The sequence below is a fragment of the Rhea pennata genome, chromosome 1 (assembly GCF_028389875.1).
Source record: "Rhea pennata isolate bPtePen1 chromosome 1, bPtePen1.pri, whole genome shotgun sequence".
In the NCBI taxonomy this organism is placed as follows: Eukaryota; Metazoa; Chordata; class Aves; order Rheiformes; family Rheidae; genus Rhea; species Rhea pennata.
This window is the reverse complement of record NC_084663.1, coordinates 86,706,359-86,733,652: the sequence shown is the minus strand read 5'-3', so window position 1 is coordinate 86,733,652 and position 27,294 is coordinate 86,706,359. Positions and strand designations below refer to the sequence as shown.

At 38.6% G+C, this 27,294-nt stretch overlaps 1 protein-coding gene across 1 annotated transcript in view; it reads right to left on the bottom strand.

The window, feature by feature from the left end:
* Positions 1–25,299, bottom strand: part of KPNA1 (karyopherin subunit alpha 1) — a 61,454-nt gene extending 36,155 nt beyond the window's left edge. Inside the window, exons 1-6 of the mRNA XM_062594675.1 lie at positions 25,196–25,299; positions 12,702–12,835; positions 10,070–10,177; positions 8,093–8,192; positions 7,425–7,519; positions 1,991–2,122 (exon numbers count right to left, since the gene is read on the bottom strand). Of these exons, the coding sequence (XP_062450659.1) occupies positions 1,991–2,122; positions 7,425–7,519; positions 8,093–8,192; positions 10,070–10,177; positions 12,702–12,830 (564 nt within the window). The 5' untranslated portion in view covers positions 12,831–12,835; positions 25,196–25,299. The remainder of the gene's footprint in view (positions 1–1,990; positions 2,123–7,424; positions 7,520–8,092; positions 8,193–10,069; positions 10,178–12,701; positions 12,836–25,195) is intronic.
* Positions 25,300–27,294: the final 1,995 nt, after the last annotated feature.

Below are 27,294 nucleotides of genomic sequence, written 5' to 3'. Positions count from 1 at the left end.
GTGGCCCCTAAGCTCTTCTGTTAATTCATACACATCTTAAGCTGCACAAATCATTCTAAATCAGGCTGGCTCTTCCCACACGCTGTCTGAACATCAGCAGGAATATTAACAGCCTAAGAGAAAAACAAGTTAGCCCTTGCACAGATCATTGAGAGCAAAAAAAGAAGTATCTCTTACCACACTCAATGCCCCAATAATTCTACAGAACAACATTTTGCAAGCAATGATTGAATTTTGTAAAGTAATGCCACCAATTTCAAACCTCCAAAAGCATAAACACCAAAAAGCGTTTTTTTATATGATATAGCTAAGTTTGGATGGATTTTCACACAGGCAGAAGATGGCATCTGCCTACCATTCTGGCAAGCTCCATATCAAATTTCTAGTTTCTACAACAAAAGAATAGTTTCCTCAAACAAGGCTAGAAGAAGATAAAATACTTTCCCTTCAATATCATCTTCTGAAGTACAGAGAAAAATACTTATTTCCTTTTACATAATTTTCTGAAGCATCTGAATTCAGTTTCTCTTAAAAAGCCCTTTCCAAAATAATTCAGCCTGAGACAGGCCTCTGAAAATTGAATGATTCAAAAAACTGAGCAACTAGAAAGCTATAAGCAACTGGAAAAAAAAAGTGTCTTTCCTGTGGAAAATGTCAGGCAATCTTAAGTACAGGTGGCACTTCTTGAGCCAGCTATAAGAGAGAAAGGCAAATTATACAAAGCGATCCAAACTGCTTAAGAGCTGGACGCTTCTGTTCATGCATTTCAATACAGCCAAATGCAAAGAATGCATCTAAGAAAAGAGAATAGAGGTCACACTTACAGGATGAAGAACTGAATCCTGGAAGATTGTGCGTCTGAAAAGAACAATGGATCATATTGGACAACCAGCTTAACCTGAGCTCACAGCTTGCTTCTGTGGCAAAGAGTCCTCATACACATCTTGGATATTTATGTAGGGAAGTATCAAGTAGAAACGAAAATGAGGTATTACCTCTGCAAACAGCATGTCTAAGAGATGTTACTGGAATATCCAGTGCTTATGACTTCAACACCATAAAAAATAACAAAAAACAGAGCAATGCTATGAAAACACTCACCAAAAAAGAAGATAAGAAATACCTTTATAATGAGAATTTAGAGCTTAATTTCACTGGAGCTGGAGAAACTTAGAACACAAACTATAAATACCTATAGGAAAAGACAGAGTTTCCTAACTGAGTAGATACAACCAATGCCCAAAACCTAAAACTAACTACTCAGATTTGAACAGTGAAGGTACATTATTTTCAAGTTACGATTACGAATTACTGAAAATCTGTGTGATCAGTATTTCATCACCTGAAGTCCTCAAAGCAAGATTAGACACCTTTCTATCTAGAACAAACACAACTTAGGTACCTCACGCAGAAACTACTGAGTCAAATGCTTGGTTTGTGATTTGCATTATTCTCTCTTCACGTCTTAATCTAATTCGTAAGGAAGGTACCGAAGCGGCATTTACAGGCAAAGATCAGATCTTTATTCATTTTAGCCATCACGTTTCAAAATGTTTCTTCGTGCAACATCCTGCAGACATATAGAAAACTAGAAAACTTGATTACACTTCTGCCTCCTTTCCTCTAATTTTAGACAGCAAAGTATAACACATTCATACTTCATCTTCAGGAGAAACACATAAGAATTTTCATTTTCTAAAGTCTTATTTTCAACAAGCCTTTTTGAATTCCTCATTAAGCAAAACAATATTAACTCTTTACAGACTGGAATACATTACTCCACTAGCAACAGTTAAATAGATCATTTCCAGAAAAAATAAAATCAACATTGCAATACTTGCTCAGACATCTTAACACACACTAGGTAGGAAACAATTGTTGTGCAAAACTGTCAAACACTACATTACTTCTAAAGGCATAGGACTATCTTATAGAAAGATCTTGTGCCTTTCTGTAAAGGACCAAAACCAACACTATTCTTAATCTTTACCTGCTCCTGTACATCTTCAAACTCTGAACTGAGCAGCTCTATGAAGATGGGGACAGCTCCTGCTTGGATCACTATTCGAGTCTGAAGGGAATTTCCCGAGGCAATGTTTGTCAGCACCCAAGCAGCTTCAAACTGGAAAAGAAAATACAGAAGAAAGTTTATTGGAAACATTCTGTGCCATACTAAACTTGAGGGAAAACTAAATGTCTTAAAATCAGAAAGAATTGGTGGAGGGGAAGCATGATATACCTAATAATCTCAGGCAAATTTGAAAACTGAGTGAGAAATATACAATTATCAATATTATACGAAATCAAAATCTGCACAATATCCTATAGGAATACAATCAGATGTGCTATGTTTTTTTCCAAATCTTTTTTTTTTTTTTTGATGTGCAATTTTATTACTTCTCATATATTCCACTGCCTTTCTTCATTGGCTACACACACACACACAAAAAAAAAAAAAAAAAGTCCTTCCCCAAGACTTTTGATACCTGCATACACTAAGTAAGCAATGATACTCCTGAAGATGGATTGAGAACCAAGCGAGAGTATCAAGGTTGCCTGATAAAACCTGACTGATATAAAAATAAATAAATAAATAAATAAATACGTGCCATTTGAAAAAAAAAAGAATGAAAATGAAGATTTCCCCCAAAAGCTTTATGATCCCAGTCTGGTAGAACCCTGCAACTGCAGCAAAGTATTCCTCTCTAACTCTGCTGATTAGAATTGCTGCCACGATTTATTCAGGTATCATGTTTTTATTCAAGACTGTTTAAGCTACACTGAGATCCTGACTTAACACTTTCATCTTTTAACTGCTTTTATGTTTTGTTTTGTTTTTTTTTTAAACAATTTGAGATGTAAGTATTAACAACTTACGCTGAACTACAAATTAACACTATCTGATACAGAATTCCCCATCTTGGTAGATTTCTGCCTGCTTCTCAGTCCAAAAATTGTTACCTTACACTAACAAATATAAGAAGCAAACATCCAGAAGCTAGAGAACAAGAAGAGACTGCTAAAGGTAAATGAAAATCAACAAGCAATAAAAACAGGCAACTGCTTAAGCTGATTAGCTTTTGACATTACTAATGGTTTTTAATAAAGTAATATCAAGCCAGCAGCATTCCAGTGAAAAACTGACATACTTTCCAAGACTAGCTGCTAATCTGAGGAGCAGCAAGGGATTATATTTAGGACTTGATGATAAAAACAACCCCCATTAAGAAGATGCACAGAATCCTACAGGCCTAAAAGAAAAGCTGAACAATTAAGGGTAGGCTTGCAATGCATGTATTTAAGTACTATTAATGATTAAGACTTCAATTTTAAATGAAACTAATTCTGCCCACATGATACAACTAAAAAAATCTTGTAGCAGGATGTGATTGGAATAAAGGATTCCAAATGCATTGTTTTAATACAGAACAAAGCACAGGCTGCAATTAAGCAAAAACACACAATATCAAATCGCAAAACTTATCTTTAATGAACTAGAAGCAAAAAATTCAAAGGCAACATAGAATTACTGAATGCCTTCTTTGCTTCAGTCTTCACTACTAAAGGGCAGCCCTCAGAAATACCAGAGCCTGGAGACAAAGGAGAAAGTCTGCAGAAAAGATGACTTTCCCTTGGTCGAGCAGGATCAGGTTAGAGATCTTCTGGACAAACCTGACATCCACAAATCCATGGGCCCTGATGGGATACACCAACAAGTACTGAGGGAGCTGGCAGATGTTGTTGCCAGGTCGCTCTCCATCATCTTTGAAAGGTCATGGAGAACTGGAGAGGTGCCTGAGGACTGGAAGAAAGCCAGTGTCACTCCAGTCTTCAAGAAGGGCAAGAAGGAGGACCCAGGCAACTAGAGGCCTCTCAGCCTCACCTCCATCCCTGGAAAGGTGACGGAACAGCTCATTCTGGATGTCATCTCCAGACATAGGGAGGAAAAGAAGGTGATCAGGAGTAGTCAGCAAGGATTTACAAAGGGGAAATCATGCTTAACCAATCTGATAGCCTTCTGTGATGGAATGACGGGCTGGTTAGATAAGGGGAGAGCAGTGGACACTGTGTACCTTGACTTCAGCAAGGCTTTCAACACTGTAACAGCCTCCTACATAAGCTCAGAAAGTGTGGGTTAGGTGAGTGGACAGGGAGGTGGACTGAGAACTGACTGAAAGGCAGAGCTCAGAGGGTTGTCAGCAGTGCCGTGGAATCCTCCAGGAGTCAGTGCTGGGTCCCATCCTGTTCAATTTCTTTATCAATGACCTGGATGAAGAGACAGAGTGCCTTCTCAGCAGGTCTGCTGATGATACCAAGCTGGGAGGAATGGCTGATACAGCTGAGGGCTGTGCTGCCATTCAGAGAGATCTGGACAGGCTGGAGAGCTGGGTGGAGAGAAACCTCATGAGGTTCAACAAGTGCGGAGTCCTGCACCTAGGGAAAAATAACCCTGTGCACCAGTACAGGCTGGGGGCTGACCTGCTGGAGAGCAGCTCTGCAGAGAAGGACCTGGGAGTGCTGGTGGATGATAAGTTGACCATAAGCCAGCAATGTGCCCTTGTGGCCACGAAGACCAACAGTATCCTGGGCTGCATTCGGAAGAGTGTTGCCAGCAGGTCAATGGAGGTGATCCTGCCCCTCTACTCAGCCCTGGTGAGGCCTCATCTCAAGTACTGTGTCCAGTTCTGGGCTCCCCAGTACACGAGAGACATGGAGCTACTGGAGAGAGTCCAGCATAGGGCTGTGAGTATGATCAGAGGGCTGGAGCATCTGCCCTATGAGGAACGGCTGCGAGACCTGGGCCTCTTTAGCCTGGAGAAGATTGAGAGGGGATCTTATCAATGTGTATAAGTACCTGAAGGGAGGGTGTCGAGAGGATGGGTCGGACTCTTTTCAGTTGTCCCAAGTGACACAACAAGAGGCAATGGGCAAAAACTGAACCACAGGAAGTTCCGCCTGAACATGAGGGGGAATTTCTTCACTGTGAGAGTGACAGAGCACTGGAACAGGCTGCCCAGAGAGGTTGTGGGGTCTCCTTCTCTGGAGATATTCAAAGCCCACCTGGACACGATGCTGTCTAACATGCTCTAGGTGACCCTGCTTGAGCAGGGAGGCTGGACTAGATGATCTCCAGAGGTCCCTTCCAACCTTATCAATTCTATGATTCTATGATACTTTCCTGTAATTTTACTTTTTCTGAATTTAGTATTCTGATACACTGTAATAGGTTTACTAGCCATCCTCCAACCACAGAGGTGTCTTTCTTGTATTTTAGAACTTGCCCTTTAGTTCTAGAAACCTTTTAGTTTCCTAATGGGCGCCAGCACAGTGAACTATTCAGAACACAGAAACTCTCTCCTGTCATATCCCCGTACTGGAGGAAAAAAACACCATAGATACATAGATTAATCAAAATTAAGACCAAGTAGCCCGGTTACTTACTCCTTGTTCAAATCCGCACTTTATTTCAATCTTTATGAAATCAGTTCTGGTATGAGCTAATCGTGAGACTTCTCTACCTTTTTGCTTAAGAATTTCCATTAAACTGAGCTCTTTCCAATGTCTAACTAGTAAGTCTAACTAGATTTACAGGAAAAAAAAAAAAAAAATCAGACGATGCTCTTATGTGAGCACCATTTAACATTTCAGAAGGAAAAAGTTACAGAAAAGTTGGTTAGATAAAAGTCCAGTTTCTACTACATCTTCCACTGACAATACAAAAGAAATCTGGAGCATAAAGTCACACAAAGTTTCATCGTCACTAACACAGAAGAGTTTCCACATTCAATTCATCATACAAATAGTTGCAGCATGCAGAGAGAAAAGTCTTTGGCGTCTCCAGTATTTGTTGAAAATCCCTTCCTTCTGCAACCAAAGTAGAGACAGGAATTCCTAGAATGGAAGGCCCAAAGTCTGTGTGCTCGTGCTAACGAACACTCTTGGAAACAAGGACCTCCCTACCCCCAAAAATGTTTAGGTGAGGCTAAGAGAAGCTTCCCGGCTCTGATCATAGCAAAAAATTTTACCTGCAGACCCTGAACTGCCAATCAGGGACACATATTTAGCAAGATGAAAGTCAACCAGTTTTAATGTACTAACAAGCACAAGATACCCTTGTAAAGAAAATTAACAAGCTGGAATGGACTATCAAGAACAATGTACCCCCTTGTTTTTAAAAAAAAGGAAAAAAAAATCTCCACTGCTTCCTTACAAACTATTTAGGACAAGCTTATAAATTTCATCTTAGACTATTTGCTCTTTTCACATAAAAATCAATATAGCAAATACCAGTAGAGCCATGATAATTTGATTCAACTTATGACTGTATATAAAGTTCTTTTTTTTAAAACTGAAGATGTCATTATATCCTTCAAACATTATCAGTTTCATTGTTGCCCTTTGTCTTTCTGTCTTAAGGCTTCCATGCTGGAGGCTCTATGAATAATAAAGGAATTCAACTTTTCTGATAAACAGATTGCTTAACTTTCCAGTGGAATTGCAAATGAAAAAAAAAGACACTTAAATCTGATACATGTTCTTCCTAGTTACACTCTGCTGGTTCCTCAGTAATAGCTTACAGATCTTTGGAATTCCGACGGTGTCAAATTGAAAACTAATTCCTATAAATGATATTTTTCTCTACTATACCAAAAAAAAAAAAAAAAAAAAATTGCCTCCAACCACCAAAGTCTGGAATTCACAAGTCACTAACAAACTCTTTGCCTTATGCATTTTCACAGAGCATTAATTCTGACCTACATATTGTACTAAAATAGTTATCCAGCTGTTGTTCTTTTTTTTATTGCAAGATCAGTTTTATTTCAAATCAGTATTTTCTACTAGCAGAGAAAAAAAGAATACTGACCAGAAAAAACAATAGTTAGAAAAAGTTCCATGAAGTAAGTCAAAACCAAAACAAATTAACCATTGTTGTAGCATACACAATGAAACTTTTCAGATGAAAGCAAAAAAGCTTCATGGTTTCTACCTTTATCATTATAGATGCTATCTAAGTTGCAGTCCTAAACTTTTTAGACTTTAAATTTTTAATCTGTCAGAATTCTAGACTTAAAACGGTCTTCAACTAGTAAAAAAAAAAAAAAAAAAAAAAGACAAATAGTGCAGTTTAACATCTTTCATCTTTTGAGGCCCACATTTCAAACTGTTTGTTAAATGAGAAAGTCAGTTTAGAGACTCCATCCTAGCCATCGCACAAAAAAACCTCAGCATTCGCTCTCTATAGCTCCCATCAGAGACCTAGAAATGGAATTTCTAGAAAGCCTGAAAATAAAATAGCTTTGTTATTCCTAGAAAAAAACAGAAGGAGGACAACTAGTTTACCAAACTACTAATATTTTCTACCTAATTTGCATCACCAAATTTCTTCATAATACAAAAAGATATACAGATTTATATTTGTATACCTGTAGTGTACAGTTTTCTTTTCGTTTGAGGAACTCCACAAATCTGGCCACAACCCCTGGTGTACTTATGACTTCATCTATTGGAGGATTTGGTTCTATTTAAAATAAAACACAAAGTTAGATGCGTTAATTTCTTTGCAGGGAATTTCCAAATTACTGTACCACAAAAATATCCAAGAATGTGCTGATTTCTCTGTTTTGAAAATATGTTCTTTTACTGCAATACTGCTTTAGCTATACTAAAAGGCAATGGATACATATCCATCATCAAAAGAATACTCCATCTTGAATTTTGGGTTAACAAGATGACATGATTCAAAACACTAACACACTCAGTAATCGAGGAAACCAATTTCAAAGCATTGCTTCTGCAGAGTCACTCTGGCACACAAGTGCAGAGCTGAAAGCAGTATATTTGAGCCATAGAAACATTTCCTACAACACTCAAACTTGCATTCCAAAGTAGAGATCACATCCACATCGTTTAATTTCATAGTTTTCCAGACCAGAAGAGGCTATTAACATACACTTAGCCAATATTTTACAGAACTGAGAAAGAGAACTTCATCCAGCAATTTCTGCATGAGATTTGATCTTTATTTCCATTAAAGTCAAAGAATAAGCCAGGGTCCCTTCTACATTTTTCTCCAAGTAGTTTCAGCACTTACCTTTAGAGAGTAGCTTGCGAAATTTCTGGGTGGCTGAAAGCTGCTGTTCTGGACTATTGGAGAAAATCATCTCAATCATATCAGAGGTGATGACAGCACTCTAGGATTTGTGTTGGCAAGACAGAAAAACAGAGAGAAGGGGAGGGGGACAAGAAAATCTTGGATTAATGGAGAAGTTTACCTCTTGTTGAATAAAAACCTAAATAAGAATCAGTCTGGACAATAATGATCACCATAAAACAGTTATCATAAAGAGAATGCATATAAGCAGAATGCATTATTAAGTGGTGCCTTCCTTCTCTAGAAGTCAAAATTCAAGTTTTATTTAAGCTAGCCACAAAAATTAACAATTGCTCTTCAGAATCTCACAGGTATATATATGTATAAAAAAACCTCTTTTTCCCTCTCCCCTCCCCCAAAACTATATAAACATCAGTTTTAGCAAAAGGTTAATTGAAATAGCAATTCTTGTTGTTATGCAGGAACATTTCTGATTATGCTATTATTTACATTTTTGCAATATATACATTTTGAGTTATTCTCTTAAACCAAAATGTACATGAACTCTCTCTCATTTTTAGAAGGTTGATAAACCTCACGACAGATATCACAATCAAAAATATCAGAGTATTAAATTATTGCAGAATATTGATGGCACTTCCACCAATATGGCTAAGATAAATCAGTGACCTTTCTCATACCAGCTAAAACATGATATTTTGTTCATCACACATGTAATTCCATGGAGAGAGAAGCACAGGGATAGTTGGATATTTTTATTTCATTACATGATTTTCTGATTCAAATCCAAGAGTGTTAGATGGCAGCAGTGAAAACACTTAATCTTAGTCCGTATTTGAGATCCCAATGATAGAACAAAAAGAGTCTAGATTTTGTCACAGGAGGCAGTTTGCAGCTAGTAGGGAACCAAAAAATGTAATACTTCTTAAATCTTTCAGTTCTAACTGTTAGGACCCTAATAGTATTTAAAACAGTAGTTTGCATAATGGTAGTACCTATGCCAATTACATAGGCTCCCTTCCTTGCTTTTTACCATCGTCTCTTTCAGACAAGTCATAAATACCAGCTTGTGTGATGGTCAAAGCCTAGTCTGAAGAGTAAAACAGTATGTTCCATTAGGGATCTGCCATATTGCTTATAAGCATTTCTATCTCTCAGTAATTTTCAAGGCTGTTCTAACCATCAACAGATAAAACTAAAACCAGTCTCATTTCTGTTAAAACATCATTTGGATATTCTGAATATAGATGCAAGAGTGAAAATTAACAGACAGTCTTTAGGACTTGGTGAGGACCGGGTCCTCTCTTGCAGCTTAACTCTCTGCTATTCTTCTTTCCAGGGAGAAGACTGTGGTAAAGAAATGGGAAAAAGCAGAAAAGCCTGATTTCTACTAAGATAAAGCTTTTCTGTAGGGTGAAATTCCAGGCTGGAATGGAGTTCAAGGACACATGCAGACAGCTATGCAGATCTAGCTATGCTGTAATGTTTCTAATACCCTAGTTCCATTTGAAAGTTTCCTAAGAGAAGTTTCCCTTTTCACTTTGTAAATCGCAAAAACACTTTGCATACACTGCATTTTTATGTTTCAAGCGCTTTGAGTTTCAGATAAAAAAAAAAAAAAAAAAAAGGCAACCAGCTCTGGGCAACAGTTGATAAAATTACCTAGGACAGTCAACATCAGAAGCAAGCAGTAATCAGGGTGATTGTTACAATGATATTTTAACTTAATTTTCTTTAAAGTATGCACACTGAACAACCACTAACTCTGTTCCTAACATTTCTCTCATGTAATCCATTTCAGGTCACTATTGCTGATACAGACATTTAAGAGCTGTCCATAAGCTCTCTGAACGTCATCTATTTTCCACATCCTTCTGGAATGTCATTCTTCTTAAGCCACTGCATGATAGGTGTGTTCAGTTTCAACAAACCCTATATTACTTTCTCAACACTTACAGAGGTCATCTCCATATTGTTCATCTGTGCCTCATGGAAGCCACCATCTGACATCACTTCCTCCTCTGCTTCTTCCTCCGCTGTTGCAACATTCCGGCGTTTAAACAACTAGAGAGAGAAAAAATATTTATTAAAAGCAGTGCCAAACTGACAGCTAATATGTACACAATCATGTCATATTAGACTGCAATAAAAATGACATATAGGAAAACAAGTATGCTGGCACTGGGTCTCCTTTGGACTCATAAATCAAGTCAATGAACAAAACAATAGAATACTGGTTCCCAACATTTCCGGAAAATCGTCATTGATATTCCCTTTTCTTTGCTGTCCTCCTCCATCTACGTGCTACTTCCACCTTCTAGAGGATTGCTTTTTTTGTCCTTCTCCCAAATACTAGGAGAGGATGCTGCAATTCAAAGACCTGAACAATTGCTGTGTATAATAGATTTCCATGGAATAGTTGCTGTGACTGCAGTAACTGAGCTACTGTAGGGAATAGAGGGCTTTAGAGGGTGATCTCTTGGGACTGGGCTGTGGAAATGATATTGGGATGATGGGAATTTGGTTGCTGACCAAGCAATGAAGGTGGCCAGTTTGATATGTCACAGGGAGACCTAGAAAAGCCACAGCTACTACTCTCCCCCTTTAAACCAGCTCTCTCACTGGAAGAGACATTAAAAATGATAAGGTGGGTTTAAGGGCACTGCTCAAACTGTTCTCTGACAAGTTCAGAGAACAAAGCTCCAGCACTGAGTCTTGTCATATTTGCACCACTACAGGGGACGGACAAGATGGAGACAGACCTCCTGTTACTAGGAGGCCCCTTTTTGATGTACCCACTCAAATTGCATAAACATTGTACTTGGTCATAATCCTAACCTGAAAACCTATAAATCTTGGCTTTCGTGAAAATATGAAGGCTTGAGGTTGCTTTCTGGTTTTTTTGGTGTGTTTTTCTTTTTTTTTTTTTTTAATGGGGAAGTTTAAGCACACTTCAATAAAAGGCTGAAAGCCTTCCCTTGCAGAGGCTCAAACTGCATAAACAAATTAAGACAACAAAATGAAGCATATATGAAAGTTAAAGAAACAGAACATGAAACTGCAAATGCAAATAAAAACAAGTCAGTCAAAGAGTAAAATTTCTTTACATGATTATCTAAAACAAGGCTCTAACTAGCAGCTGTAATGACAAACCTGGCATTCTTGATGGCAGTAAACCACTCTGAGTCAACCACTGAGACAATCATTGGCTACCCCCATGACCTGTGTGTCAAATATATAAAAGAGAACTACCTGCAAGCACGTTCAGTCTGAAACAGCTGCAGTGGTAAAAGAGTAAGAGGAAACACTTTGCTTACAGCTTCATTTCTATTCCACTGTCAGTCTGTATAGGATTAACAATTTTCCTTAAGAAAAGGAAGTACTATTACCTACTTTGTTTAGTCAGCTCGCAGTAATCAGGTCCTGGGGAGGTCAGAGACAAAGACAAGACAAATTTTTTTAAAAAAGACCCATCGTTTTAAATAATTTAATAGCAGCTTTACAGATAACATCAGTGATGTTGTTCTGCAGTATCAGTAACCTGAAAATGCTGCCTGCTGTTCCTGATCAAAATCAACAAGAAATACTGTAATCCACTTTCAGAACTCTCACAGATTACAACCTTTCCTTGACAGCATCTAGTATTGACACTGTAAAATGGATATCAGAACAGATTGAAGATTTAACCTACCATTCTAAACCCAAAACTCTATCTTTGTTCAAAATCCAGAAACTAGAGCATGGGTGAAAAAGGCCTCATTATAACTTTACCAGGATTTGAACAAACCCTTAAACTTTCCAATGAACACAAGAACAAATACTCCTCAGAGCTACTTCTTTTTAATCAGAAGATGGTTTTCATCACCTCTTGTCACTGATGCTGTTTCTTCATTTAATTCTGGCACTTGTCACTTCGCAATCTGAAGTATTAACTACTAGCAAGACATGAACAGCAAGGCAAGCTTTTGTTTCCAAGTGTTTTTCTCAATCATCATGCTGTACAACACATACTAAATCCACTGCTCAAGGTATCAGCCTTATAGGTACGGACAGAGCATGAACTATAAATTCATAAATGAACTAGAAGTCCAAGAAAGAAAACTGGTAATCATCAGGACAACAATCTATTTCTTCCCTCAAGGAAATCTTTCCTACAACCTGTAACAACATGGTCAAACCTTCTCCTCCTCCTATTCTAGCTGCAATGTTTCCTGCCATTTCACCTTAGCTTACTACTCTCTAAAAAGAGATTAGTGCCACCACAACTCAGCTAGCAAAATGCAACAGGAATTCCTCAGTCACCTTCACTGTAAGGTTACCCAATTTAGTTCAAATTGCCTTCACTGCCAAGCTGCTCCAGCTGATCTTACACTTGAGTGAGTAAGAAGTACTCACGTAAGTTCTGTACCACATGCAGAAGAGGCAGTAAATACTGCAAGTAACTTCTGTTTTTGACTGTGCATGAATTTGGCAGGGCAGCAACAAGAAAGAAGGGCTTTGGAGAGAGAAAAAATAGCTAGGGACATATTTTTGCAAAATGAAAACCATTTCAGGACTAGTTACAGTTACCACTGCTGTAGTACAGTACCTGTTCCTCTCTCTTTTGCTTCCGCAGCTGAAGACCCTCTTCCTCTCGCCTGCGACGCATTTCGTCAGGGTTTAGAGATTTGTTCTTGTAGCTCTTCAGGCGAAAGTTCTCTTTTCCTGAGGTCGTCATGATTCCTTTACAAGGCAATTAAAAAGAGCATGTCAAAATACAATTACTAAGCAACACATCATTTTATGTTCTGTTTGCATCCTTTAGTCCCTGGCAGACACGCACCTCCAGTCACTGGCCCTCTATATCCTATCATGTTCTAGCAACTTAGAAGGTATAGCAGAACTTCAGAGTTGAACTGGCACTTCAGAGAGCCAGTTTTTCATGTCAGAACTCCAAACTTGTATTACATTCTTTGAGACTGCAAGGCACAAATAGGCGATAAACTTTTTAAGAAAGAACTGAGATGTATATGATAGAGGATACAGCCTCGGCTAATAAGAAAGCTACACTAATAAATCTTAATACTTTTCCACATGGGAAATAAAACAAACTAATGAAACTCTCCTGTGTTAACTCAGAAGTGAAGTAGTCTTAGCTCATTTTAGTTCACTTTTAGTCTTTAGTTCATTTTAGCTTACTCCCTATAATGAGCTGCAGATCAGGTCTCTACCTTTAGTGCTCCCTCCACCACTGCTTCTGTCCTTACATCTCCCTTCAATTCCAAAAAAAGGTTGAGAATAGAATTCTATAATGGCTCACTATTGCCACGCTTCTTCATATAGATGGAGATTTTTTAATATACTGCTAAGGTCTGCAGCTCTATAACACGAAATTTAGGAGACTACACTACATATAAAACTACCCTATATAGTTTTCAAAAGCTTCTTTCAAACATCTTCTTGTATCAAATATGCGACCTACAAACTCCGTAAGCATAGAAACACCAGGTGATAAATGATCCCCTGTGCACCTTCATACTTTAAAAATGGAGCAACACAAATGTATACAGACTCTAAGCAGCTAAGATTTTCATCTCAAATCATATCAAATGTAATCAAGTCTACTCTGAGCTCTTCTTTGAATTAGCACAAAGAGTTTTAAGAGATTAAAAAAATAGGATACTGAAATGTGCTTCTCCTGAGAGTCTCTTTTTAAGTTGCTGATACCTGACAGCCACATATAAAAATTCTGATGATTAGACTCTGCTTTCACAGAAGACACATTTCAGGCTTCACTAAGTTAAAACTTGGCCATGATTTAAAACTGTTAAGGGTTACAAAACTACTATATTCAAGGCCAATCAGTCACACATTGCACTGAATGCAGCACAAAAATGTGAACACAGATAACTAATTTAGCAACCTAATTATGCTCAAAATGCTCTTCCTAAACAGCTTATTTTTCAAATACAAGTTATACAGGAAGATCCTCTGGAAACTCTGGAAGTTTCCAACATAAATTCTTAACAACCTAAAAACTACTTTCTTCATGTATTTAGGTGTCTGAGCTTTAAATTTTCACGTTTCTTGCAACACACTTGGAAATTACACTTTCTTCCCGTTTTAGTTTTATAAATGATTATTACCTGTATACTAAAAGGAATAAATGTTTGGAGAAGCTCTGGATTTTATCTGTAAAAAAGCAGCTCCAGAAAATAAACACTCAGACTGCTTTTAGAATTTCTTTTATCACTAAAATATTCTGAAATAAATACTGAGTATATTTAAGCATTACAAAAATGAACTCAAACACCACATGGATAACTATGAGTTAAAAGTGTATGTCTAACAGGAAAATGTTTTTTCATAAGCTTTCTTTAAATCAGGCAAATGAAGTATATCAGGTTGCTTGACACTTTTATACAACTGCTATTAAATGGCAGTCACTTTGTCAACTGTTCAAATATAAGATATTAGCTTAATATTTTTAAGGAATTCTTGGTATCTGCCATCATCCATGTTCCTGCACTATAAGCAAACATGAATTTTACAGCTCACACTCTTGCTTTTCTCAGTCATGTCACCTCAGCAATGAGCTCACATAACCACACTAACAAGTGATATGACATTCGCTGAGGAACTTAAAACTTCTTGTCTAAATTTATTTGGTAGCAATATTTATCTATTTGCTCTTTTGCCAGAAAAGTCCTTGAAACAGCCCTCTTCCCCAACTCCTGAGTTATTTCCCTCCAAGATCCTCATCAGAAGTTTTTTCCTTCTCTCTTCTTTCATTTTGCCTAGTCAAGTTTTTCTAGTCTTTTCTTACTAAATATGCTTTCCTTGCTTTTGATCGCACTAGCAGCTCTTCTTTGCTTCTGTTCAATCTACCCCGAACATAAACAATCACAGAAATAAATACTTCAGATAAGATCTCAAGGTCTTAGGTGACATTATTAAAAATTCTTCATTTTTACCTGAAACATCTCTTCTCAAACTCACAGGATACCCTTTGTCTTTGTTTAGGAGTTCAGAACTTTGACAGCTCCTATGATCATTTTAAATCTGTGTTTTCAATCCCTGAAATTTTTCAGCTTAAAGGAAACTTTTGACAGTGAACATCTACATTCTTTATTATTGAATTTCATCTCATTTCTGTTCTGTGACCCTTCCAGCATGGTGTTCCAACATTTTCAATTGTCAGTGATACCATGCAATTTCATCAGCAGCAAGTTCCCCTAGTATATTTTTCATTACTGCACTCATTTATCCAGCTTCCCCCATCTCACAACTAAAGTGTATTAGTTTCTTTCCAATTTATTTGTCTTTAAGGTAATAACTTTTATTTTCCCCTTCTAGCTCTATTAATCCCCTCCTGCTGTGTTTCATATCACCACCTCCATTGAAAATATAAGCACAGTATTTATTAATTTTTATTTGGATTCTGTAACATTACCTCAACCCCTCTCCATAATTGTTCCACACTTTCTCATTCTCTATTTTTATAACTTAAAAAATTATCTTTATTTGGTGTTAGATCCTTTACAAGCTTTAGTTGCAACTTTTGCCATGCTTATTTCTGACTTTCAAGACAGCTCACTCTGCTGACTAACCCTCTCTATTTGCTGAGCAGTCTGTACACAAAAAAACCTCTTGAGATAGTGGGAGTAAAGCCTTCCTACAAATTCCTACCACCAGATGACTGGAGAGGTTTCTTCATTAAAGTTGGAAAACTTAAGCTTCCTTCAATATTCAAGAAATTAAAGAATTCCACTAATAACGACATCAAGAACTTAATTCATAAATAGTCTCTCACAGGAAGTAAATAAACACAACTCCAACACATATCCACTTTATATATCTTCCTTTCTGAACTGCATAATCCAAAGTTATTTTCTAAAAGGAGCTTTTATAATATCCTCCGTGCCTCCTAAAATCAAATCTAAAATAGCACCATCCTTTTACTGTTTCTCTGACTACTGATAAGGAATTTTATGACCACATCCAGGATTTTATCTAGCTCACTGATAACTACCTACTATATCTTTCTACTATCTGTTATCTATCTACTGACAACATCACTACAGCTATTCAGTGTGACAACAAATTATTTCTTTATCATTGAGATTAAAACAATCCTGTGTTAGTTGATTTGTTCATCCATAATTGTTTTCTATAAGTCTGTCTTTCCACTTTTCAGGGTGTAGTCTTTCCCCTAGACCAAATCAAAGGGGCATAACAACTTCAGACTGCCCCATCCACTTACAATAAGCAGTTTTACTGTAGCTTAATTGGTAACAATTGCTTTGAATTCACCCATAGTAATTTTTTCAAAGCAAATACCAAGCCCTATATCTTTTCCACACTATCAAAATTAAAGCTACTTCTGGTGAAAGTCTGTGGTGGTTGTCATGGAAATGCTCTACCGTTCTTTTTTTCCTAAAGATAGTATAGTATTTTCCATGTTTTTGGACACTCCCTTCTACAGTTGAAAATCTCTGGTAAACTGATGAGGAGTTTCCATAGTGTATTATTGGGATTTTAATGCAGCACCACTCAAATCTCTTATGACATTTTCACCCCCTCAATCTAGTAGTCCTGAAAAAAAAAAAAAAAAAAGTATTAAACTAAAAACCAGCATCCACTCTTGACTGACTACATTCACTAAAGAAATTATGATCTTAAGATTTTTAGGTGTTCAAAACAGGTCCCCTATCCAAAACTGGAAACGATCTAAGCTCAGATTTCTAGGAAAAACAGAAAAGTACTGCACATCTGAAGTGGTCAGCATGCATTTTTTCTGCTGATCAAGTCAAAAATTTCAGAGACAGTGTGAAACAGTCACTTACAGTGATGACCTATCTTGTCCAAGCAACCATCTAAATTAGGATAAAAATGAACTCTTTGCCTTCTTAAATCAGATATCACTACTACTAACCTTAAGGACTTTTTTTTTTCTTTTTTTAAGAAATAGCATGTGACTAATACTCTTGCTTATTCTGCACATTCAGACGTAAAAATACAGGCCTCACAAATCAAGAATTACAAAACAGTATATACAATCCTAAGGAATGACTGAAGATAAGATTACCAAACATACTGCTGATATCAAAAATAGTTAGAGATGAACTTTTCTACGGCATTAAGAGTGGAAATAAGAGAAAAAAATGTATTTCAGAAAAGCTGTACAAGTAATTCTTCCTTCCAATTCAAATAAACTGGAAGAGAAAAGGCAGACAAGAGTGTTGAAGAGAAACATTAGAGGTTGCTTAACAAAAGAAGTTATCTTGAAGATCCATGTCCCAAGATACTACCAGTCTACATTTCCTAAATAACAGTTGTTCAAAGGAGGCCCAGCTGTGAGCTCTATTTTACTGTCAAACCTCTCTCTCTCTCTCTCTCTCTCTCTCTCTCTCTCTCTCTCTCTCTCTCTCTCTCTCTCTCTCTCTCTCTCTCTCTCTCTCCCCCCCCCCCCTTCAGGTAGTCACTAAACAGAGGACGAAAAACTAAACAGAGGACGAAGAACCAGAACAGGCACTGTCAATCCTGAAAGAACAATCTGTATTGGAAATGACACTATTAGCATAGAACTCAAAAAAGTGTGAAAAGAAGCACGAATTATTCAAGCGAAGAAATGCTTGAACCCTTGCTACAAAGCTGCCTAACTGCTACAAAATCTTTACCTCCAGAGATCTTTATTTACAGCTTGGCTCTGTCTTAGGCCTTTAGACTCTTTGCAGAATTAAAGTTTCCTTACAATCATGGTCTTTAACATCACGTCAAAACCTACAGCACAGCCTAGACAGATGTTCTACCAATTCACTGGCCTCTGGAAACAGGATATGTCATCTTCTGATGCTCCTAGAGACTAAAAAACCTATCCCAATTTAAATTGTACTCTGAAAGCAGCACTTGGTCATTTGTAACTCATCTAAAGCAATGGGTTCAGGATGCTAACAGAAGAATTTAGACTTTGCGGCAACAGACTCTCAGCTTTCTTGGAAGTGACAAACAACTAAAGGTCCTGATAATAACACCATGAATAATACATGTTGTACACTGATAAAAGTATCATCTAGGGATTAATACTAGTTCCCTGGAAAATTTCCAAGGGTATCTTCCATCATCCCAGAGAGACCAAAAACCATCTACAAGTCTCTACACTTTTTACAATGTAATCTGAGTAAAAAGAAAATGCATAAAATCAGCAGACTGATCAATCTCTTCATTGTCACCTCCTGTTGACTGAAAAACTGACTCAAAAGATAAACATTTTGGTGACACTGAATCTGCTTCTTTTGCAAAATATTTGATAAAGTACAATGGATACTTGAGGTCAATGGGAGTTCAATAAGAATTCATCAGGAGTGCTCATCAGTAGAAACACTCATTATTTGAGGGACACTGGTGGTATTTGTTCTTTTCCAAAGTCTTCAGACTCTTGCACAGCTTGTGGTATCTAGAGGAAAGAATGCTTACCTAAGTTACCAAAAGCTATTGCTCAAGTAGCATATGGCCAATTTCTAGCACTTCAGCTCAACTTTCTCTACCTTTAAAATGGAATTGGGGAACATGTCTCACAGGCACTGTAGAATTCTAACAATAGCAGTATTCATAAAATACCTGCAAAAGTAAGTTTTCCTGATGTTATTCCAAAACCTAGCACTAAAAAAGAAAAAGAATAATGATGTTAATTCCATTTCCTGTGGCTTTGGGAAGCTGCAGGGGCAGACATTAGTGCTATTCACTACAAAAAAATGACAGACTTCAGTTTACGTAGAGTAACAATAACATTGTTTGCCATAAGGAGAGTGTAACAGAAGAATGATGGAGAAGAAGCAGAAGAATCACCTTCTGTTATCCAAGAGGATTAATGGGACTTCAAACTTAACCTAATCTTATTAGCTAAATGTATAGAATATATAGCCTTGAAAGAGTGTTGAGCCTCTTAGCAGTCTTTCAAAAAAAAAGGGGGAAAGAAAGAAAAAAAAGCTCATCTGCCTATCTTTCAAGTCTACTTTTCTCTAGAAGCACTTTTTATTTATTCTCCTCTCCATGCCCAGAAGGAGGTATTAGTTCATAATTGTTTCTGTTCTGGTAGATTTATGAACCTTTGAAATACCAAGGCAGGTTAAATACTTCAAATTCAGTGCGCTCTGCTTCTTTGGGCATTTGGCAAGTTGGACTGCAGCTTGCCCAAATTGAGGGCAATTTAAAACAGGAGAAAACTAAAACAAGCTCTTAAAAGACATACAATTTTTTGCACGAGACTTGAAAATACAAATGAATTAGAAAGCTCACTGTCAATCATTTTTTCTAATATAACAAACATGCTCAGACACAAACAAAGAAAAGGAAAAATGGAAGCCGAGTACATTAATTGAACAACGCTAAGGAAACTTGCTGTCAGTTCTAACCAATTCAGCTCTGTAGGGATGGCTCCTCAACCAGCGATCTGTTCTTCCACAGAAAGGGGGAGAAGAGTATTACATTGCAGAAAATTTGGTATTAAAAAAAGTATTTTCACAAAATTGTTATCTGATTAATCCTGAGGAATCAGTTCAGTACATTTCCAGGTAATATTCAGAAAGATGCTCTGCTCACAAAGTATAGTTTCTTATGAGACATGCCTAAAATCAGGCCAAAACCATCTTGCCAGGTCCTTGAACTGCCCTCAACACACCAAGAAACACACAAAAACAAACAAAAATAATCAAAGAAGCATAATCATGCATGCAGCAAAAAAAAAAAAACAAACAACAGAAAAGGAATTACTTGACATGTGGTATTGCCTTAAAATTTATGGCATGTCTGCCTGTAGTATTCTTTAAGTGCCCTAACAGCCACATAATTGGTCACCTAAGTTAATCTTTAAAAAATAGTTTTAATAAAGAAAAAAGATTCAATAAAAGATTAAGCACAGTATATCTAGTATCCTACTGTATTTACCATCACCAAGTTATCTCTGAGATCTTTTGAGTTCCATTTTTAATGGACCTTTTTCACTGAACGAGGCAGCAGATACCGCTTTCAAAACTCCAGAAAGTTAGTTTGAACAAAAGGGCAGAAAATTACCAAGCCTCAAAGACAACTTATTAACTGACCCTGTCTGATTTGAGTCACAAACACAAAATTCCTTTACCATGCTCATAGTCAAAACAGTCTGTTCAAATGCAGAAAAAAAAAAATGAGTTCTATAACTCCATAATCACTCTGAAAGCAAAAAAGATCTCACAAGTTATAAAACAAAGTAGCTAGTGATAGGGCAATTAAAATTTTGAACTACATACTATTATATTAACACACAAAAAGTACCTTCATATTAACATGCTCATTTGCATGAAATAACGGAAGTGATTATTCCTGTGCATCAAACTAAAATGTAATTTATTTTTATTTTAAAACAGAGATTTATTTTGGTTTTGATTAAGATTGCAGTATGTCCTCCACAGACTTACAAAACTAGTTGACCCACAACATATTTTCTGTAAGGTCATATTTAAGAAGTGGAGCATTTGAAAAATGGTCATCTGCATCACTGGATAGTCCTCAGCTGTCACGAGAGAGTCATTCTAACATTTCTAATATCCTAACATGACCTAAAACTTTTTTTGCAAGAGAACAATGGAGAATCTTCAGGCATTTCATGTAATTAAAATAAGATACCCTTCACTTTTTAACATAAATTAGGTTAAAATAAACTAATTTAATTTAATAATGAAGTTAATTTTGTAGTTTCAAGCAGCTTTTATTCAGGATTGTAAATGCCGGTAGATACCGAAACCAAATGCATCTCTCACCCTCCTCGATGACAAATTTGCATTCAATGAATTTACTTGTTGGAACAAGTCAACATGAAGATACAGAGTATGCCAAAAACGCTTCCAGGTAACTGGGGAACAATAATAAAAGCACAAAATAACAGTAAGTCAAAATTCTACTGAATGCATACTACCTTAAGACATCAACAACTGAAAACTGCATAATATTGATGTATCAGCTGCACCAAGCATCAAACCGAAAACCATAAGGAGAGTTCTAAAGCTGCATGACTCTCTCTCTCTTCTTTCCTTGTCCCATTTAAGCCTAACCTTGCTGCTATTCTGACAGCCCTCAAATCCAACAAACGGCGCATTCACAAAGACAACTTTGCCTTTCTGCTTTTTTCACATTAGAGAGGAAAGGTAAGCCAAGCACAGCTAGGCAGCTAAACAGGTGATCATGTGGAAGTTACAAAAGGATTCTCACATCTTTTAAGACTGTTTCATCCTGCCTTAGACCAACAGAAATCACAGCAATTTAATCACAACAATTTAATCATCATCACAGAATTATCATCAAATGGCTTACGTGACTTGCCTGCCAAAATAACAGCTTCATATATGAACGGGCACATTTCCTTTCAAGGGTAATCTTAGCACTGGATTTTCTAGGCTTACAATGCCTTGTTTGGAGATCAGGATGTTTAATTACAGGATGCTCTAACTCTAAAATCAGCAAATCATTCATTCAGAGAAAAAAAAAGATGTTTCGTGTGTCAAACTCTGGTTAGGTTCTCAGACAATATATGAATATGCCTGCTGAACCTGACAAGTGGCCTAAACTACCAAACAAAAATAAGAAAAGGGAAAACAATTGTTGCAGAATGACATGACTATAAGGAAACTTACAGCAGTTGGTGACTAGCTAAATCTTCACTCTTAGAGCATACCCTTAAAACTCAGTATATTTTTGTCTATATATACACACCCAGAATTGCAATCCTATTTCTTTCAGTTCTAATGCTTTTAGCTTTTGCCACCTCATAACACTGAGCATTGGTTATGTTTTTAAAAAGCATTCACTTTAAAATCACAATAAATTTCATTTATTCCTGTATTACATGACTGAACAAACAGAAGTGAACATGTTATATCCAATCCACTATTGCTTTCCACCACTTTTTCACAAACCTTCCTACTACTAGCATGCTTTTTTAATCAATTCTGGTAAAAGGAAACTTAGTGTTCATCACCTGCCTTAGACTACCTCCACTTCTGCTGCATTTTTCTCATAATGAATTATTATACCTACACAGTGTTCAATGAAGTTCAGAACATTAATGAGACTGCATATTAAGCAGTACCCAGTCCTCTTGTTATGAAAATTGATGACAGCTGTTTATTCAGCAGAAGTTTTCACTCTACGTTCTGTTTAAACTTACCTTTGCTGTTTTTCCAGAGTTTCTCTACCCTCTTAAAACAACTTCTAACACTGATGTTTCTATAGGCCTACAATCCTACTGCTAGCATTTTGTATCCTGAAAAATCCACATTCATTCTTGTAAATACAATACAGCTTTTTAAGTCTGTCAACAAAGTAATAGACAGTTATTTTTTTTCTTCAGAGCAGAAAAACTGAAGACTTGCCATGATATCACTGCCACTTATCTCTGAAATTTACATCGATTTTCTTCATTATTATTTTTTAAACAAGGACTTCTGATATCCTTTAATCCCTTAGTATCAGGTTAGATGCTTTCATTTTTCATTTTTCATTTCAGTTCAGAAAACAAGCTTGGAAGCTGAAAACAAAAGTGGTCTGGTCTTGCTAGCTCATAGCTCATTACCTCATTCCAAAACTCTGTTTAGACATTTCAACCTCGCACATTCCATCAGTTGAATGTCTTTTAATGTCTTATTTTTCTTAATTGTTACAGTCACTTGCTCATAGCCTATTAGCTTCCCAACTCCTCTACTCTTTTGCTTTCTGAAGTATTTAATCAAAACCCTTAAATTTACCAATTTGCTGCTACTCATTTTCTCACATTTCTAGCTTGAATTAGAACTCCTACTCCCAGTTTATATCACCTATTTTTAATTCCTACATCCTATCCTTTTTCACATAGACTATCTCAATTTTTCTGGATGGCGCATTCTGGCTCCATTAAACACAAAGTTGTATTTTCCAACTCACCAGTGTTGCCTTTAGAGATATGCTTTCCTTCTCTGTTCTTAAGGATATTATTTAAGCTCTCCTTTGCCCCTCTAAGACTTGTAAAACACTACAGAAAAATGCCAGATTCTCATGAAGAAAGCAACCAACAAAACAAAAGATATCAAAACAGAAAAGCTTGCTAGATACAGAAGGACAGTTTAAAATAAAACACAGGATTCTGTTCACTTTAGTTAATTCAACAATGAGGAAGAAATAAAAAAGCACTGCACTGGAACACTGAAGTTGTAATGCAACTATTAAACAATCTGGTTAAATATACATTTATGCTTAAAAGTTCTGATAAAGAACCTTCATAAACTGCTACAGTATCAGAAATCACTATATTTCTTGTTTTAACAGTGTCTTTGGGCAGTGCTGCTGAAATGGACCACTGCCACCTTCCACCTTTCAAACTAGAATGAACTGGGACTTCTTCAAGCAATTAGCACTGAACTAAATGTACATGACCACATAAGCAAGTCAGGTCTGAATATATGCACACAGAGAGCGCAACATTGGAAAAACCTGATGCGTGGTACCCTGACGGCAAAAGGAAACATCCTCGTATAGTGTTGCAATTAGAGACCTGATGCAATAAAACACTGTCCAATAAATCAAAAGTCTCAAAGGAAAAAAAAATCATATTCCCTAGGCCCCAATAACCACTGTGTTCTCTTTGAAGTGAAGCACCACTGCATCTGTTAAAATTATGAGATGGGATCCCATTGTGAGAAGGGCCTCTAACTTACATATCATCTCATACCTTAATCTCCTCTTCATTTTTTCCCAGTGCCTATGGATATGTCAAAAGTGCAATTAACAGGCACAACTTTAGTTTGCACAGTCACAAACTTGCTTTGAATCGCTAGTTCATATGTGAAAATGTAGCAGGGAGGGCAACATAAATCCATATGTAAAGATACACCTAAGATAAGTTTGATCCAAACTATTACTCACTATACTGTTCAGGTATACACATAATAGCTTTAAAACAGCTAGCTTCTAGGGATGAAGTTGCAATCTCACCTCTAGACAGCCCACACATATATACACAGACTTCATAAGTCTTTCACTAACATTAAACAGTCAGAGCTGAAGATATGCTAGGAAACAAAAAAAAATTCCAAAGAAATGGTAGTTTGAATAAAAAAAGGGTAACAAGACTAGGAAATACAATCACTCAGCATCATTTGGGTATTCAGCAGAAACAGCAGCCCAAGATTTTCACAGTTCAGGACTTACTTACCTTTTCAGCTTTGAGTTTCAGCTTTCAATAAACGCCCTCAAGAGGCAAAGTTTAAAATCATCATTGCTTGTATTCTTGCATGAGGAATACAAATTTGAAAGATTATGAATGGGGTGGATTTTTGCAGGTTATAAGATCTCTAGAGACATAGCAATGGGAAACAGTCACCACATTTCTAGATAAGGCCCAAACTTTTCACCACAGATAGACAAAGAAAGACAATATTGTAATAAGCCTGGAATAACTTGTGAGATTATGTTTGCAAGAAGCAATAGCTCTTATGAGACGGACTGAGATCACAAGTGAAAATAAAACGGACAAGTTTAGGAAATACACGAGAAAGTTTCATTTCTTTCCTATACACTCCTTATGACCCTTGCCCGCAAAAGGAAAATTTCATATGCCTCGCAACAATTATCAAGCCTGGGGAAGACCATCCGCACTACATGGAGTTCTAACTTTTCACAGCCCTCTCGAGTACCTCGAAAGCCGCGGAGCGAGCTTCCCGCGCTGCCCCGCGCGCCGCCGGGGCAAGCCCGCAGACCCACGCGCCCCGCCGCGGCTCCCGGGCCAGCAGCAGCCCCTCCCCGGCCGCGGCCCGCCCACGGCCTACCCGACGAGCGGCCCGGGGCGGGGGGGCGGCCGGGCGCGGGGCAGCCCCTTCCCGCCGTGCCGCTCCCGCCACCGCCTGCTGCAGGCGCGCGCCGGGCGCCCACGCCGCGGCCGGCCCCGCCCCCGGCCGCCCGCGCGGGCCCCATCCTTCCTGCCGCGCGCCTGGCCGGGCCCCGTTCGCCGCCCGGCTGGCGCTATCCGTTATCCGCCCGCGCCCGGCGCCCTCCCTCCCGCCTCGGCGCACCAGGCGGCGGCGGCCGCTCCCCTCATACCTCCTGCCGGCGGCGCGGCCCAGCCTGGCGCGGCCCCGCACTGTCTCCTCTCGGGTCCAAGGCGCGCGAGCGCCGCTCCCTCCCTACCTGCCTGCCTGCCCGAGCTGGCTCTGGAGGCCGGTGCGCATGCGCCAGCAATCACGTCACTTCCTGCCTTGCCGCAGCGCCCTCTGGGACAGAGAGCCTTTCCGGCGCCCCTAGGAGACGGGGGCAATCCCTAGCGCGGCAATGGCGCCCCCCTCAGGCCAAGCACGGCGACCGAGGCCGGCAGGCCGCGCCGCTCCGGGAAGACTACAGCTCCCGGCATGCAGCGCGCGTTTACGCCTCTGGCGCAGCCGCAGATAGGGCACGCCACTCCCGCCGAGATGCCCGCAGCGTGCGAGCGGGGCATGCCGGGAACTGCGACGGGGCGATTGGGGGGGGGGGGGGGGGGGGGGGGCGGCGCCGCCGCCGCTCGGTTTGGGGCCGGTCGCCCGGCGGGTGCGGGGAGCCCTCCCGCCTAACTGTCACGGCAGTGTGACACGAAAGGGCGGCGCTGACCTGTCTGGGTTAACGGAGTTTAACCTGCTTCAAATCGGAGCTGGTGTAGGGGCACTGCGTAAAAGGCAGCCATAGGAGGGTGTAAAAGGGAAAAGGTTTTCAGGGCTCTCTGCAGCCTCGCACAAACTCATTAGCTTTCACACGTGAAAAGTGAAGACATTGCGTAGCTTCCTGGACAAAATGTTCAGTAGTAATGCAACAGAGTGGCAGTAATGAGTATAGCAGTGGTTAATGGTCTCAGAGCTAGTGCAAAATGCCACAGTAACTGCTAGTCAAGCATAGTATATGTTCTATATATACAGAGAGTATGTATATATTATATATATATATATACACGTGTATATAAAATACAGGACTTCTATATAGTACAGTAATTCTAACCACAGGACTGACATGAGTTAAGAGAATAAAGCAGACTGGCAACAGCTTTCTCTCAAAGCATCTACATCACAAAATTAACAGCAGTTACATGTTTCTTCCAAGGTTTTCCCATTTCTTGCATCCTACCAGTAAATATGGCCGTACAGCAGCAGGCAGTGTTGACTGGCATTCATTAGCGAAAATCAAGCCAGCACAGGTAACAGTGGCAGCAGAGATCTGCAAGTCCTCCTGCTTTTGCTGAGAGCATAGTTCCAGATGCAGCCGAGCCAACACAAGGATGTATTGCAGGGAAAGGGATGAATTCCTGCTCCGTGTCACCTTGGCTCTTCCGCTCCCTCTTTCTCCATCTCGTGTTCGTTTTCAGGTATGGTGAGCTATGTTAATTCTGCGGGTCTTGTGATACAGTGTCTTAAAACACCACCACAAATGATGTCTCTTGGCGGTACCGCCCTCACCTGGAGTCTTGTAAAACTCAAGGGCTTGTGTTGCATGAGGTTGGGCAGGCAGATGAGCCAGATACATGGCAGGCACTCCAGCTCAGAGTCATTACCAAGCAATACACGGAAGCAGTAAAAAGTGCCCCCAGAGTTCAAACTTCCTGGGAACATAAAGATCTAAAAGCAGGCTGACCTCAGGTGCCAGCAAAATTGAGATAGAAGGTAGCTTCATTTCTGACAACAGCTGGTTCTGAAGCACTAAATACTTGTAGTAATTCCAGTTAATTCAGCTGGAGGGAGTTTACTCCTCAACCAAGAGAACGTGTTTTTGAGAAGTACTTGTGGTTCATATACAAGAAAGCATGCAAATGATATGTATTTAAACACAGTCCAAAAATATAATGACAACATTAAAGAGGGAGTCAAGGTTGAAGAATAAACCTGAACTGGGGTTTGAGAAGACGAGGTGAAAGGGTGAACAGATCAGTGATAATGTGATTGGGAGAAATACAGGTTTAGATATATTACTGCTGCCCCTGTTTTCCCCAGTGCAATGAGGTGATAGAAAATGGTATCATAATAATACAGCACTTTCTTAAAAAGGCCATGGAACCAGACTGTTTACCATATTTAGCACTACTAAATTACAGCTGGCACCAGCAACTCTTGGTTGTCACCTGCTGACATTTTGTTCAACCTAAAAATGAAAACACAGTTGCCTGAACTGTTTGAAACCGTCAG